At 35.8% G+C, this 17,275-nt stretch overlaps 1 protein-coding gene across 3 annotated transcripts in view; it reads right to left on the reverse strand.

The window, feature by feature from the left end:
• Positions 1-17,275, reverse strand: part of HNF4G (hepatocyte nuclear factor 4 gamma) — a 136,788-nt gene that overhangs the window by 16,544 nt on the left and 102,969 nt on the right. For 2 of the 3 annotated variants that reach the window (XM_084768113.1, XM_084768112.1), the window contains 4 exons: positions 8,624-8,795; positions 5,316-5,410; positions 2,619-2,725; positions 786-941 (listed from right to left, as the gene is read on the reverse strand). In XM_084768113.1, coding sequence (XP_084624239.1) covers positions 786-941; positions 2,619-2,725; positions 5,316-5,410; positions 8,624-8,769 — 504 coding nt within the window. In that variant the 5' untranslated portion in view covers positions 8,770-8,795. Of the gene's footprint in view, positions 1-785; positions 942-2,618; positions 2,726-5,315; positions 5,411-8,623; positions 8,796-12,658; positions 12,974-17,275 lie in introns of those variants that run through there. The other variant, XM_084768111.1, reaches the window with a different exon arrangement.

A 17,275-nucleotide genomic window follows, 5' to 3' on the forward strand; every position in this document is an offset into this window, starting at 1 on the left:
GAAATTTTAAGATTTATTTTCATCTTCAAAAGGTATACCCTCTTTAGGAAAAAAGACTCAAAGTAATCAAGTCCAAATACATTTTCATATACTAATGAGAAAATTCAAGTTTTTAATTATTATTTAAATTTTCTTATTAATATGCAAAGTTTAAAAATGCATATATTAGGAAAAGAAGACTATATTCATCTTTTGTAGATTTCAGATCTCGAATCTCTGGACATTTTTGCTACATCTATATTTCAGTACAAAATATACCAGAATAAAATTGATAGCACAAAAAATTCTTACATGTTAATTTTATAAAGGGTCCACAGCGACACCAACACATCCTACTTGGTTTTTGTCAAGAAGTTGCCAGGCATTTCTGAATAACCTCATTCAGTCTCTTTAGGAAACTCAAGACACCACAGCTCACCACTTACCTCCTCTAATTTGCCAAACATTTACTCCTCTAATACCTGCAAACTCTCATGACTGTGGTTATTTGCTGTTTATCTTTCTTCCTCATGTAAAATTTTAAACTCCCCAATTGCATTATATTGTCTTGGTCAACTCTTAACCAACCAAAAACTTTGTTAGATCCTGACAATAAACACTAGACAGTTCTGTCTCTTTCCAGAGTGAAAAGTTAAAAGGATGAACAAAACCTCATCTCTGTTTAAGTCACATTCAGCCAGTATCTAATATAGCAAATGCATTACAAACATAAATCAGAGAGCACAAGAGCATAGCAAGCATGAAAACCCCTTTCTCAGGGAGTCGTGATTTCGTTCACATCATACCTGGTCATCCAAAGGCAGTTCACAAAAGGCAGGGATGTACTTGGCCCACTCCACCAGGACTAAGAGCTGCTGCTTCATAGACTCGCAAACGTCACTGATGCTGGCGATCTTTTTAACGTTTATGTCACTGCTTGCACTGGGGCTTGGGGCTGAGATCTAAGATGAACAGAACATTGCATGAACTTCGTCACTGGATAGCCATGAATTTCTCTTATTCTATGACTATATTCATAGTGTAAACAGCGTGGAAGCAATCACACCATAGCACTTTCATATATGTTAAGCATTTTTAATTTGAGAAATTAAAATCCTTATTGTTTTAAAGCTAAATTGAAAACTGAGTATATAAATACATACCCTAAGAGCATAATTTTATTTTAGACAGCAAACCTGTAGACCAGGTCGGGCTTTTGGAGGAATTTTATAGTTCAAACTGGATACATAAAGAAACTGAGCGTAACCACAATAAGTAAACGTTGAGGTTCAATTTTTAGTTAAAACTCATATTTTCATTAAGGAAGCCCATCTTTAATTTGTTGATTTTTTATGAAAAATAGCTAAGAGATAAAATTTATAATTGTGGAAAATGTTTAGGGAAGAAACCAGAAATATTTATGATGCTACATTAAACACAAGGCCATAAGAATGAAATCAAGAAAGAAAGCAAAATTAAGAAACAAACGCTGGGCAGTGTTGAAATGCTTAACACAATGATAATAATTTTGACTTTATGAAAATATAAATGGTACTTTAAAAATGTTTTCTAGCTAACTAAAGTTTTGTAAAACTAATTTAACCATAGTTTCACGTGTCAAAGTGTGTGTGCATACGTGAATTTGTCATGTGAACCCAGACGTTTCCTCCAAGCTCCCTTTAAGTCATTCTTTAAACGCTTTATTGGACCATCAAGTAATCTTTAAGTAATAATGATGATAATGGGATGTTAACCTCATCATATTATTCCTGTGTTATCAAGAACGAAAGTAGACTCACTGCCTCCTTAGAGGGCCTGATTAACTACTTAGCTATTTCGTAACTTGCTTTGTCATAGACAAACACCCTGAGCAGTTCCAACAGAGGCAATGCTAAAATGAGCTCTCATCAAAAGATTGCATTTCAGACTTAATGGTTGTTTTCAATGTAAAGTGAATGACTTATTCTTTTACCTTTACATCTGATGTTCTTTTTTTTTTTTTTTTTTTTTTTTTTGCTGTTGTTTTGTGTTTTGTTTTTCAAGACAGAGGTTTCTCTGTATAGCTCTGGCTGTCCTGGAACTTTCTCTCTCTCTGTAGGCTCGCCTCTGACTCAGAGAGATCCACCTGCCCATGCCTCAAGCACTGGGATTAAAGGCATGCACCACTAGTGCCCATACTTATGTTCTCAGTCTAAAAGTTTTAAATAATGAAATTTGCTTTCTTCCCTACTTTATGAGTTCTGCTTTTATTTCTCATCAAAGTACCTGTTCCCTAAGGTTATGGGGAGTTGACTTCTTGAGTTCAGACATAAAGGGAAAAACACTCTGAGGACAAATTCCCTCTAAATCGTAGTAGATGATTTCACAAATGTAACCGATGAAATATGGCTACTAGAACATCATGATATGTTTCATTTTTACTTGGCCTCATAAGTAAACTTCTAAACTATTTTACACTGGAATTAATTTCATTTTTTCCCCTTTAAAGATAGGGTCTTGTTCAAAACATTCAAAACTGAGATGACGATTCTACTACTTTCAAAGTGACACTTTTGAGCTTGCGACTCAGAGTCTAGAACTCGGCATCAGCAGACACTGCATTCTCTTGGAAAGAGCCAAGGCTGGGTTGTGACGCATACCTGACGAGACCTAACTTCAGCTTGTGCCAGAGTGTTTATGGAGGGGATGTTGCTGCCATCAAATGTGTTTCTTCTGGTACTTATTCTGTCCCGTTCATTTTGCACAGCTAAGGGAGAAAACCACAGTTATTTCTTAATTAGATCTCTAATGTTGCCATAGAGTTGGAAATAAGAAAATTTACAGAAGTTCAAAGGATGGCATTTCAAATTGTAGAAATTAAGACTGCTTCCCCCCTCCCCCTTCCTGAACCACATTTGGTTGTTGCTTGGATTTTGTGATGGAATATGTGCTGGAAACTGTCGTGTCACCCAGTTTTGACGTGCTGTGCTTTTAGTAAGATGGTTTCCTATTTTTCTCATAGTTGATAAAACAGTAAGGTAACTAGAGGAAGAGCACTGCCTGTCCGGTTGCCCAGGTCAAAGATAGTAATGTAGTCACTGTCAGAAGATGTGAGTCATGGAATTTTAGATTCCTATTTTCTTTTAACTATAAAATATTACCAACATGGAAAGTAAACTTATTTTAGCTAAGATGGTTTTAAGTAAACCTGTGACCTTTTGTAAAGCAATTTTTACAAATGTTAGATTCAGAAATAATTGCATAATCTGAGGTGTCTTAGAAGATGGAGGCCTAAATACTTGCTTTTCAGAAAGATGAAATTATTCCTTACATTATATGATATGTCTACAAGAGAGATATATATCTGCTTCCTTGATTCAGAGGACAAAGACAAAATGATTCCCCTGTCCTAAACACTAATTGAAAAACACGATTTTAAGGGTAATAAAAAGGGCGTGTTTTATTCCATAAATTTGTATAAGTACTCATGTAAATTTCAAAAATAAGGACTGAAAATGATCTTTCATTAACAGAGACAAGAAAACAAGGCCTATAAGTCTTCAATTATTTAGATTAATGTTCTATTCAGCTCTGCTGAAAATATGATGATACCAAATTATCAAAGTTTTCCTCCAGAAAAGAAATCCACCAATTTCTACATCAATGTCACAGAGACCTAAATTTAACAACTCTGTTAACTTAGCTATAGAAAAATAGTGGCCTTTTGTCTAAAAAAAAAAATCTTTATGATGAATTAAATATTTAACATTTTATATTAAAAGTCATACAAGTAGAATTTTAAAAATTATTTTCTATTTATGTCGAAGTTAATACAAAAAATGAAAAACTAAAAGGTCCCTCTGTTTTTATACATTTCTTTCTTATGATCGAACTTTATAAATTTGAGGTATATCATAAGATTTACAAAATATTCACTACTTTCAATTTTTACATAAATTCATGTTTATATTTTCACTTAATTAATAATGATATTAAAGTCTATTATATAATGATGCATTAGATGTATCAATTTTTAAACTCAAAAGTTTCTTTCCAATCAATTTTGTAAAATCAAACCATCATTATTTAAACAGTAGAAGATGTAATTTTACTGTTTTCAAAGGTAATATTATTTCAAAAATTGTCAGACTCTAAATGAAAATTGTTTACAATTTTTTAAGGGTAAGAAGTGATCTTTGGGTAATAAAGAAAAAAGACATTTGATAAATTATTTAGTTATGCCTATCAAATACCTAATGGAGCTTTTAGGAAATTAGCTATGTCATTTGTGAAAGAAGAAATTGCTTCTTTAATTTAGTGAACTTTGTTTTTGATAATATTCTTTTAAGACTAACAACTCAGTAGAAACTAACAAAATTTCCATAACTTTAAATTATTGAGTTTATAGAAATGGCTATCTAATATATTTTATACATCTACAGTACCATGATTTGACTTTATTTTTAAGTTTGTAGTATACTTGTCAAAAGCAGCTCTTTGTAGATGACAAATATGGGCACAGAATGAAATCCAGGTATAAATGTTTGCAGCTGCTAAAACTCCCAGATGCTTGGGATGTATAACAGTTGTCTCTGATCATATCAGAATGAGGAAAGATACAAAGAGACAACTTAACATGATAAAAATAAAACCAATAAATACCAAATACCATATCTGTACTACTATTACTAAATAGAATACGAGCTTCTCAAGATGGAGAATTATCTTGTTTATCGTGTTCACATATCAAAACTCAGTATGTGAGTTGGGAGTGGTGGCACACGCCTTTAATCTCAGCACTCAGGAGACAGAGGCAGGTGAATCGCTGTGAATTCGAGCCCAGCCTGGTCTACAAAGTGAGTGTAGGACAGCCAAGGCTAACCAGAGAAACTCTGCCTCAAAAAAACCAAAAAAAGAGGAAAAAAGAAAAAGAGAAAGAAAAAAAAAATCAGTATGTGAAACAGTGTTTGGGAAACAGCAATGTCCAATGAATGTTTCAGAGGAATGCACAAAATGATTATACGTAGCTGATGTTTGTTAAATGACTAAAGATACCCAGGTGTCCTAAGAATGAAAATTGTGTATACAGTACATTTATAGCTTTAATCTATTCACAGATTTCACCCATGGAGAGGATGACATTAGATATCAGTGTGGATAAAACACTAGTTCCAGCACTGACTAACTGCACATACCTGGGCTAAGTTCCTTCACTTAAGAAGTCTTTGACAGATTCCCCATCACAATACTGAGGGAAATCAGAGCTTATTAAATAGGCTATTGTGATTAATGTGAATGTTTGCACATTGTTATCACTTTATATCAATAATGGTAATTATCATCATCATTACTATTACCTTCTTTTTTCATTCCTGCCCTAAAACACTTTCTTAATCGACAGTATCTACATTGATTTCTTTTGTCCTTGTCAACAACACACTGGCGACTGAATCTGTAACAGAAAGCACACATTAGTTCACAGAAAACTATCATTTATCAAAAAATCAGAGAAGGAAACAATGAGATTTTAAGTAATTATAGTCAAATCAGGCTCAATAGGAAGCAGGTATAAAAATGATTTCCTAAGAAATTGAATGCCTCATGATTGGCACATACATGGCTATCACTTCTCAGATTGTCCTGATAATAAAATAAAACTGAATGACCACATCATTTTGGGACACCGTATATAATTGTGAGTCACAAAAGTCGAACCTAGCTTTAAAACCTTTGTCATATACATTTTTGGTATTTATTACTATGTGATTTCAACATGGTGGACAATGTTTCATGATTCATGCCTTTACACTTGTGTGGTTTTCTATTTTTAAATGTTTCTATTTAATCAATTGTAATGACTTCACATTGGATTGGGATGTACCATAAATACCAAATTCTATCCTATTGAGAAACTCAGCAAGAGTGTAACTGCTTCTTAATGGCGTACCTCTTTATACTCTTTAAGAGACCCAGAGAGGGTAGGATACATGTGTTGATGAAGATATAAAAAATTGAAACTCTTATACCCTGTGATTTAGAACATTAAATATTGCTGCTACTTTAGAAAAATGCTTGGTAGTTTTTCAGAAAGTTAAACACAGAGCTACAGGTAGGACCAAGCAATTCCCAGCTATGTATATACCAAAGAGAAATGGAAACCTATAGCTGGAATAGCATTTCCTTTGTAAGCAAAATGATGAAAGTGATGAGCAGATTTTAAAAAAAAAATTCCCACACAACAGAATAGTCCTATTGGTTAGTAAGTAATTCTAAAGCAATGACATCCATGCTACACTGTGGATGGACCTTGAAAACACCTCCAAATAAAGGTGAGACCAAAGGGCACATCGTGCAGTGTCCAAAGAGATAAATCTATAGAAACAGAAAGCAGATTACCAGTTTCCTCACACTGTAATGGAGTTGGGGGAAATGGAGGATACTCTTCGAGAGATTTCTTTGCAGAGTATTTTAATGCTGTTCTTAATTGATGGCAGCAGTAGTCACACAACTTTGCATATGCTAATATCTGAACTCCTAGTTACACATGTTGCTGTCGCCTCATTCTCACAGGTGATAATTAAATGTGTGTTGTCCATATCTATGGCCAGGACTTAACACTAGATGAGATTAAGCTACAAGTGAGTTATACTCTCAGAGTAAAGAAAGGGAAATCACTTGTTTTGAAAAGGAGGATGAAGAGACAAGTAAGGGCAAATCAGATGTCCCAATATGCAAGGAGAGTGAATCTAATTAACATCAATTAAACAACAAAAAGAGAAGACACAGAAATCATTACCCTCCTACCATGTTCAAGGTCTTGATGTAGGCACAGAATGGATAACAGAATAGATAAACGCTGCCTACACTTTCCATTAGAAGAAGTTACGATGTAACATGCACACAGAAACAGTGATAAATGTCATACAAAGCAAACTATAAACAGTATTGATGTAGAAGATCTAAGTACTTAAGGCCAGCCTCAGTTTCTTAGAACTGTAAAGTCCAATGAGAACTTACCAGTCGAAGAAACTGATACACCTGAGGCCACTAATCCTGACTTTTAAAACATGGCCTGTCAATTTGCATGCATATAGTAACTATCTTCTAGAAAAAAAATCACAGAGGTTGCTTGATATCAAAGATGTAAAGCAGCCTGGATAGCTGGCAGCGCACACACACACACACACACACACACACACACACACACACACACACACGGTGTGACTGTGCAGAATCTCCACTGCCCCTGCTCCTGGGCACGAGTGCACCTCGAAAGCTTGCCATGGGAGTGATTCTTCCCTATTCCCTCCATAAAGGAAAGGTACAAGTCGTAGTCAGATTCCACTCTCAGAACCGTCACTTGTCATGTAGATGTGTTTCATTTTCCACAGTGTACGTGACTCCAAACAATGGAACCTCTGTGTCACTTTGTTGCTGTAGGTGTTAATGTGAGGAACTCCCAGTGTGTCAGGTGATAACGGAAGAAACGTGTTTGTAGACAAGAAGACTCATTTTTCAGCAATGAGATGTGCATGTGTACATACATTTTTCAGCAATGAGATGTACATGTGTACATACACAACACCGTCCGAGTCTTCTTTCCTTTGTCAGATTTTTTAAAGTGGATGATTTTTATTTTTATAAACCTACATCAAACTAACATGCAAATATTATAAGTTAACACTGAGTAGATATTAATAGAGTTATGTATTAACCCTTATTGCACCTTGAAAAGTCAGATGTTACCTGATTGGGAATCTTCAAATGCCCAGCTTATTCATTGCAGACTGAATCCTCCCCCCCCCCCCCCCCCCCGGTCCAAGCAAATTGTAACAATAACAACAAGTGAAAATGTCTATTGCTGATAGAACAAAAATAGGTTTTTGTTTCTTTTCTTAAAATTGGTGACTTATGTCAACAGCCCACATTCAAACTAAACCAGGTACATTCAAGAGCTATCATAGAAATCAATTAGAATAAACACCTAAACTTAAACTGAGCTAGTCATGTTGACTAGGTAATATCAGATAGAATAGGAGAAATGGATGAGCACATAAAGCAATTAAATAAGATTTAGATTAAAAACCCTGATGCTTATGTAAAATTTACTCTGAGAATCGCTTAGAAGTGAAAATTAGATTTCACCTTTGGAAGTTCGCATGTTAAAAACAACAAAATTTTGTTGTTAAAGACCCAGGATGTGTTGACCCTGATGTTAAATTTAAAGAAAGAATTCTACACATCTTAAGAAACCATTTAAATAGATTTAAAGCAATATTTAGTGGCATGTGATCATGTGATAAAACAATAAAGAGACACAAGGAAAAGATTAACACTAAATTCTAGATGGTAGTTCCCCCTACGACACCGACGACAATGACAAAGTGGCCAGGGAGGTGTGCACTGGAGTGTTCAACTCTATTGCTCTTAACTGGGTGGTAGGTATGTCGATTTCTTTATGCACATTTACAGCTCTCAAATTGTTTCTAAGATGGAACTACCAGTGTGAATGTGACCTGCACATACAACCATACATTTTTTGAAGCTTGGCAATTTTGTTCAGGGTTACAGAGACAGGAAAGCTCCTGGTTTGCCTTCCCAACATCACCCACGCCATCTTTATACACTGATAGAGTAAACTTTGCTAAGATGAGCATCCCACTACCTGCAGGAATAAACGTGACTCTTCCGAATGCTGCGCCTGAAAAAGCCCTTGCAGCCATCACAGCTGGAGGCCCCATAGTGCTTTCCTGTTGCTCTGTCACCACATATGGCACATAGACAGTTGACGCCACTGTCCGTGGTATTCATACTTGTGGTCTCTGGGGCAGAACTGTCTGTTGAAGAAAGAAGAGAAGGGTTAGTGCGGCTAAGTCTTTATGGAGGTGATCTACCTTTGACTTGCCGGGCTGTTCTTTGCTTTGCAGGGCCTCTCTTATAGTCGCTCTCCTTTCAAGTGCTGGGAGCATCCTCCTCAGCATCTGTCCCCTCTTTCTGGTCATTTAATTTTGGATCACGACTGGGCTCAATCCTTTAACTATGACCTCTCTCAAGGGAAGCTCACACAATCTCATGAGATCAGATACCAACTATATGATTTTTTTAAAAATCCCCAGATTTTTATTTCTGCCTTGATAACATCATGGAATGCTGTTTTAAAGACTTAGGGACCTAGGTGTGAGTTTTATTTGAAGCCTAGTAAGCATAATAGTTGGAAAGAGAACTTGGACTTTCTTCCCAGTAGACCTTCTGCCTCATTCAGTCATCCTCAAAAAAAGTCACCAGAGGTAAAGTTTTAGGTATCTCTTATGAATTCCTTCTATCACCATTTACATTTAATCTAACCCCATACTTAAGATAAGCATTTATCCCACTTTTCTCCTTTAGCATAGTCTTCTGTAATCCAACACCATCATCCTTTCAAGAGTTATTTTCTAATTTGCTTCCTGTCCTCTGTACTCCTCTTTTGCTTATTTTCTACCAGACACCAATGTCACATCCTCTTCCTCTGTCCAATACAGCTATGACTCACAGGAAGAGTACAGCCAATTATTTATTTTATCACTACATGTAAAGATCTGTACCCTGAAGTCCCCTGCCCTGGCACTTTCCACCTCTCACAGCCCCACTGCCCATTACATCTCCATCCTGTTGACTGTTCTAAGCCCCTATTGCCTTTTTCTGTTCTTTAAAACCTGATTTCATCAACTGTACTCTCCAAAGTCTCCTGGAGTTTTCCCAAGCCTGTATTAAAGTTACTCCCAAGATTTTTGATCACTTCTCACAGGAATCTTCTTTGAGACTTCAAAGACAGTCATCCCTCAACTGCCCTTTAAGCAGAGCCTAGACTTTGACAAACTACCACTATTTTAGGTTACATTATTTTGTTTGCACTTTTACTACAAACGGGTGGCTCACAAATCCATCTTTACACATAGACTATCAATACCATGATTTCAGAGAATTCATCTGTTTTACTCATCTTTCTGTTTCCTACCTACCAGACACAGTGGAACATCTAATATACAGTTTTAAGAGAGAAGACAATGTACATGTAGACATTTTTACTATATAAAAATTTCTTCAATTATTTGCTACTGTTTAAAATATTTTATGAATCCCAATGTACTCAGAGACATTAAATGCATAAAGTACCATCATAAAACTTGAACTTGATAAGCTAGGAATATTGCTTAATAACAAAGCACTTGCCTCTTAGGCATGAGACCGTAGATCCAATGACACAAAATATTAATTGAAAATAAACTGAATATGTACTATATTTATAATAAAAAATTACTACTGTATCTCTAATAAAAATGGGTAAAATTAAAAGTTAGCATTACTAATTATATTATGTGATGTTACACATACTCTCCTTATGAATACACAATATAGATAAACATTGTGGTACATAATTTCATAGATAGAAAACATTAACAAAACATATTGAAAATTAATCACATGACATAAAATGTAGGTTATAAATGTTGAAGAATTTACATAATGTTAAGCTTTTAGTAATGTGGAATTTAGAAGTATCTAAAATCACAGGCAGCTATTATGCAGAGTGAGAAACCATGGAACACTCATTCCTAAATGGGTTCTCCATTGAATCCTTCCCCTCAGAGCTTGGGAAATCCTTAGAAGAGGAAGTGAAAAGAATGTAACAGCCAGATGGAATGAAGGATACCAAAACAGGGCACCTTGGAATCAATTGGGAAAAGCTCAAATGAACTCAAAGAGACAGAAGCAGAAAGCACAGGGCCTCCATGGGTCTGCACCAGGTCTTCTGCGTATATGTTATGGTTTCCAGATTCATATGGTTTTGGAATTCCTGAGTATGTGCATGAGTGGGTCTCTGATTTTTGTCCCTCCTCTTGGGGTTCTTTTCCTTCTGTTAGTTTGTCTTGTCTGACTTCAATGTGATAGTTTTCCTTTATTTTGTTATGTTTTACTTTGCAATATTCAAAAAAAAAATGAAAGAATGCATGCATGAAAACCTAGCCACTAGCATAAAACTTAACAACTGAACTTTCATTTGTACCTTCTGGGAGAGGAAAATCAGTTGTCTGTAGTGGAGTGGGGGTATAGAAACCACTCCTGGGATGACCTTCCCAGGTTCAGCAGTAGTTGACCCATGTAATGGGCTCCACAGTACTCTTGTGTGTTTTTCTTTGGTTACAGTTTGCTGGGGGTGGTGGGGTTGTTTTTGTAGCTTTGTTTTATTTTCTTGGTGTTGTTCTGCTTTTATTTCTTGATTTTTGAGGATTCTTATTGTTATATCGGGTTTTTGTTTCTTCTTTGAGAGAGAATTTAAAGTTGGGTGTATGGGAGCAGGAGAGGATGTGGAAGGACTTGCGAGAGGAGAAGAATATCATCAAAACTAATTTAAATTCAAAAGTTGTTTTAAGTAGTAAAACTATTTTTAAAAGAAGTGTCTGGAATCAATTGTGCTCTGTTGGATAACATTAAAATACTATAAACAAAACAAATTTAAGTCTGGCTTCATGTTTAATGCCATACTTATGTGCAATGGACAATATTGTTATAAGCAAACAAGTTAGACCTTACTATACACACAGCTTTGAGTGTGGATTATTTTAGCATACACTCATAAACAAAATACATATATATGGCACACCTGGACCTACTGCTTATGCATCAGTGGTCTCTTATTAAAGCTCTGAGTTTATTGAAATAAATACTGAATATCATTTATCAAAACTGTGTCTTCCTAAGAATTACTCTGTAGCTTCATTCTGTATTTGTGTTAAATTACAGAAATGAGCTTTCAATTTCTAAAAGTCTCCCACTATTAACCTATTACTTACTCAATATTGATTACTGAAAATATAAATGAAATTCACAGCTCAGCAGGATTTAAGATAATCTAAAAATGATTTCCCATTCTTGACCTAAAAATGCATACACAAAGACACACAGACACATACACAGGTACACACTTTTGCCATCGCAAATATAATTTCAAGTTATAAAAGTTACAACCTGTCTTGAGTAAGCTCTCCACTTAGAAAAAGAAATCAATCTACATTCTGAGTGAACAATAAACTACATTACATAAAGACCCAAACCCCAAATAATTTGTGTCTAATTTAAAGTTAAAATGTTACAGTAGCTAAATGCCCTGAGTTCTGAGAAGCTAAACATTAGCCCGTCACCTGAGGTTATAATATAAACCTTTATTCCTTTTTATATCTGTGTCCAGAGAGGAGACCACAAAATAATCTTAAGTGTAGTTTCTCTTCAACAGCAATGGAATACTGGGATGATGAGATGAAGAAGGAAACAGTAACCCCCCTCCAGCACCCTATATTAAGTTGTCCATAGTTACTCTACATACTGTATAAAAAAATTATTTTCAAAGCCAATCTGTCAAAAAATTTTTATCACTATTATGTACAGCAGATAAAATAGCCCTGTCAACTCTGCTTTGTACCCCAATTGGCCTATATACAATTCTGAGGTTACTTTATAATATAAATATAATTTACTCTACCTCTAATGTTAAACAGCTATGGCAACATGGATTTAACATGTGATGAGGCATAACGCTTCAGATTTGTGACCTTAAACAAACTCTTGAATTCCCCGGCAATGAAGCTAAGCCAGACCCTAAGACAGCTTCATTTCCTTCTCCTGTGAGCTTTCTCTTACATATAAGCGTATGAGAACTCACCGTTGGGATTATACAGAATCTGCATAGTGTCAAACTCCAAACTTGAGTAAGTTGGGTCCAAAACTTCGCTGTAGTTTCCCATGTCCATGTCCAGCATCGGCTCTGAAACCCTCATCATTGGCTGGGAGACACACATACGAATGGCTCCACACGGTCAGAGTGTGGCAAGTGTAACACTTTCAATCTGTGAGTGCTAACCAGACCTAACTGTCACAGGGTGATTTTAGTGCTCCTGTGGGAGGGGCTGTCAAACTGTAACTCCCTCAGCAGGCCGTGTCATTTTTCTTTTATGGCATATGAGAGCAATTCCTTGTGATAATCTTGGAATGCTTCATGGAATTGCCTTATCCGAAGTGCTTAGTAGACTAGCACGATCTTCTAAATTGATTTCCAGCGCAGTGCAAATGACGTCACTTAAAGAAGGGTTAAACGCAGACAGGACTCACTGTCAGAGTTTAACCAGCAATGCTGATCCCATGAGGAGCCTCAGAGCACCTAACACATATTTTGAAAAGTCAAGTTCATATTACTCTTATATGTAGGTAAGTTAGAACTGCAACCTGCCATTTAACACACCAAACACGTCCCAGGCTCAGGCTACTTGTAATGTACTTGTAATGTACAATAAAACTGCCTTTGTTTATTTTGGAGTGGAACAGATTTATAATTTGTGAGGCTGGGATTTATGATGTGTTCTAACAGGACACAGGCAGAGACTCAACGTGACCTGTGTAATACCCTCTCAGACTATCAACTTGCTATCCATATCACTCCACAATTGCGTATTTCGGGTGGGCAGAACCAGACCTGTGGCAAGTACACTGCAACCCAAGGACTAGGAAGGATTTGTTTATTTTGGCTTTCTATAATTACATGCTAGACATTAACCAAGTAAAAGTACTCCTAATATATGAACTTATAGATTCTGATCAAGCTCACCATGTCTGACACAGAGTAAGTTTTATGTGTCTTTGTGAAGAAACATTCTGGGTTCTATTTAGAAGTTAGTATTCTAAGTCAATTTTACTTCTGAAAATATGCTTATTGATTTTATTTTCTAAAAAAAATATACTATTTCATTATTTTTAAGTTCAAACTTTTATTTTCTATATTTGCTAAAGAGTGTAGTAAAATAATCTTGTAAATAAATTTCCTACTCCTGTGACTACTCCTACATATAATTGCATTTCCCCCACAGAATTATAGAATATTAAGACAAACTCAAAACATGTGAAGGATTGTGAAGAAAATATGAGTCATATTCACCAAATATACCAAGGTTGACTGATCACTGAGTTTGTCTTTTTGTCCTTATAATCAGTATATTTCCAAATAATAATTACTTTAAGTTTAACAAATTTTCATGGAGTTTAAGCATAGTTATTGTAGATTTGAAGATGTGGCAGCAAGTGAACACTATTCTTTTTATTTATATGAAGTGGTTCTCTTTTGTGGTAATAATAAGGCTGTGTTCCCATGGAAACCAAAAGGCTGTGCACACAGCCCTCATCCTTTCTCATCTACATGGTAACTAACCAACACAGAGGGATATCAGTACAATCCTTGCTTATAACACTGCCAGTTCTAAAACCAACACAATTATAGCTCAGTAGAGTAATCCTATAGTTTTATTATTATTCCTCACTATCCTGTTTCCATGGTGAATGTGACAATCAGATCAGGGTATTCCTGTTCAGGGTAGAAGTGTCTGAGCACAGGTCTTCAAGGAATTGCCTACATTAGTCAGAGATGGCTTACAAGACAAGTGTTTCCCTCCCAATGGACTGTAAATTATCTTCTGCATTGCACAGAGGAAGACCTAAGAGCTTTAGCTGGTGCAAAATGGCAGCCACATCTCCTCAGGTATAGATTGCCAGCCTCATGACATCAGAGGTGGAAACACTGAATCCAGCCAGCCTCAACTTACAAAAAGAAGGCTTCACCAGCCATTTTTCTTAGATTAAAAGGTACAATAAAATCCTTCTTTTTATAATTCCTGAACTTAACACTTTCTCAACTAATCAAACAAATAACTAGACTAGAGAATCATGAGAGTCGTATATGAACACGGCTTCCTTTTTCACTTACACAGGTGGACTGGCTGTTGTTTGTTTGTGTACTCAAGACCCACACTGAGCACTACCCCATTGCTAAGAATTCTACTTGTGCAATCCAACTCACTGTCCTCAATCCCCAGTATTCTTGTAAATAGAGATAAAAGCAAAACCTGCTTATGAGGCAATTCGAATATGGATGCCTCTACAGTTTTATAGTTTTAAAATATATTTAGTATATTTAATTTGACTTACTTTTACTCAATTCCGTAGCATTTCTCTTGCTTTATTATGGAGAAAAGGAAAAACACTTATTAAACTCATTTTGCACTAGGTTGTAGAAAATTTACTGTGTGATTACATACAAAAGTTGCAGTAATACCTTAGGAAATGATTCAACAACAAGAAATGAGAGAAACAGGCCAGAGAACAAATACAACCAACTCTGTATAGGTGTGTGAAACTGTGAGATATGGCCACACTGGTTAGTAATTATGTTCTCTAGCAGAAACTAAATTATTACTTAAAAACCTATATATAACATATATTATAGTTATATATTATATTACATAGTTACATATTAAATATTATATATATAACATATAACTAATTATTATGTTCTCTAATAGAAACTGTGTTACTCATAGGAGTTAACCAAATGGAAGCACTTACTTTGTTTTGGTTTTAAAATGAGATTTTTTTTGTACCTACAAGTTATCTTAAAATCATCTTCACAAACAGGCCTTTTTCTCTATTTCTAAAGTTTATTTGAACCTATTCATAACACTTTTATTTCTTAGACGAGGAGGAGGGGAGCAGGAAGGGGATGCATGTGTGAGGGAGGAAGAACCAATTGAAAGGACTAAATGGGAGAAAAAGTTGTCAATCTGGAGCTGATGCTTGTGAGTCATAACCGAGGGCGTTGCACTCAGGCTGTCCTTGTATTGTCCACCCAACAATGGCTATGAATTTCTGGATGAAGGAGACAAGCATAAAAAAAGGAGGAGGAGGAAAGGCCCAAGAGAAAGAAAGATTTTTAAAAGGTCTCAGCTTAGCTGTTAACTATGTGTCATAAGCAAAATAAGAATCATACTTGTTGATTTTACTTGTGTGTGTGTTAATTTTATTCACTTATTCATTATAATTTATTCATCTTACATCCCCATTGTTAGCCCCTCACTTAATCTTCTTGTCCCCACCTTCCCTACCTCTTCTGGCCTATTCCCTTCCCCTAGACCTCTGGCAGGGTGGTTTTATTTTTATTTTCCATTCAAAAGTGAGTATGAAGTTCAACCTAATTTAGAACATATACTAATGGCATCAGTTGGTAGAATAAAAGTATAAAATAAAGTTTATACAGATATAAGAAAGGTGAACTGTTTGTTTACATGTTTTCATGTTAAAAGTCATTTGTTTTTAGGAGAGGTACTAGAAGGAAATCATCAAGGCTACATTAGATTTTTTTAAAGGTTTAATAAAAATAAAAATAAAAACCTGCCTTATCTTTGAGGAGATGGGACGCACGGTATTGTATTGAACCCTCCATTCAGCTAAGTGAATGAGCAAACACAGTGGCTTAGCCTTGCCAGTTTCAGCACCCCTTGCACACACAGATGATGGCACTGAGAGTCTCAAGTCTCTGATGGGGCTGAAGACCAGACAGTTTAGTTTTACAGTTAAGCTTAGTTGTTCAGGGGTTAAGATGTTTTTAGGTCTAGATAGACTTCTTAAGTGGATAGAGATGAGGTTTGATAGCTGCTGACTCACATTCAGAATTTTAGACGCACCAAGATAGGAAAGATGTTTTCTTCAAGGCTGTCAAATACAAAATAGCCAATGCAACATTTATATAATTCCTGATTTTTTTCGTGGCTCTTCTTGCTGTAGGTAGTTTATTGAATATTTGTGTAATAATATAAATGTATATGTAAAAAAAAAAGAAAAGAAAAAAGAGTAACAAATATTCTGTAAACTAGAATTATATAAGCTTTACCTGCCGAGAGAGAGAGAGAGAGAGAGAGAGAGAGAGAGAGAGAGGAGGGAGGGAGGGAGAGAGAGAGACAGAGAGAGAGAGACAGAGAGAGAGAGACAGAGAGAGAGAGAGACAGAGAGAGAGAGACAGAGAGAGAGACAGAGAGAGAGAGACAGACAGACAGACAGAGAGAGAGAGACAGAGAGAGAGAGAGAGAGAGAGAGAGAGAGAGAGAGAGAGAGAGGGAGAAGACTGTGTCTCTGAGACCCCTCTCCTTCTCTGTCTTTGAGACTGACACCCTAACTGCCTGAGAGCTCACTAAGTCAACAAGATGACCTCAATCCCACAGAAATCCTTTTGATTCTGCTTCTGAATGCTGGACTCAAAGGTATGCACCACTACACTTGGCCTGAAAATTCCTCTTAAAGGAGACCACTTTTCAGTACCTGTTCAAACGTTGAGAAATATACTCTTGCCCCTTAAGGGAACCTAGTGTTCTGACAGCTAAAATGTGTATTCACTGAGCACCGGTCAGGCCAGTCACTCTGGGGAATGATGAATATAGAGAAATGTCTACTTAATTAGTGCAAT

Source organism: Acomys minous (assembly GCF_964271855.1).
Source record: "Acomys minous genome assembly, chromosome: 1".
NCBI classification, from domain to species: domain Eukaryota; kingdom Metazoa; phylum Chordata; class Mammalia; order Rodentia; family Muridae; genus Acomys; species Acomys minous.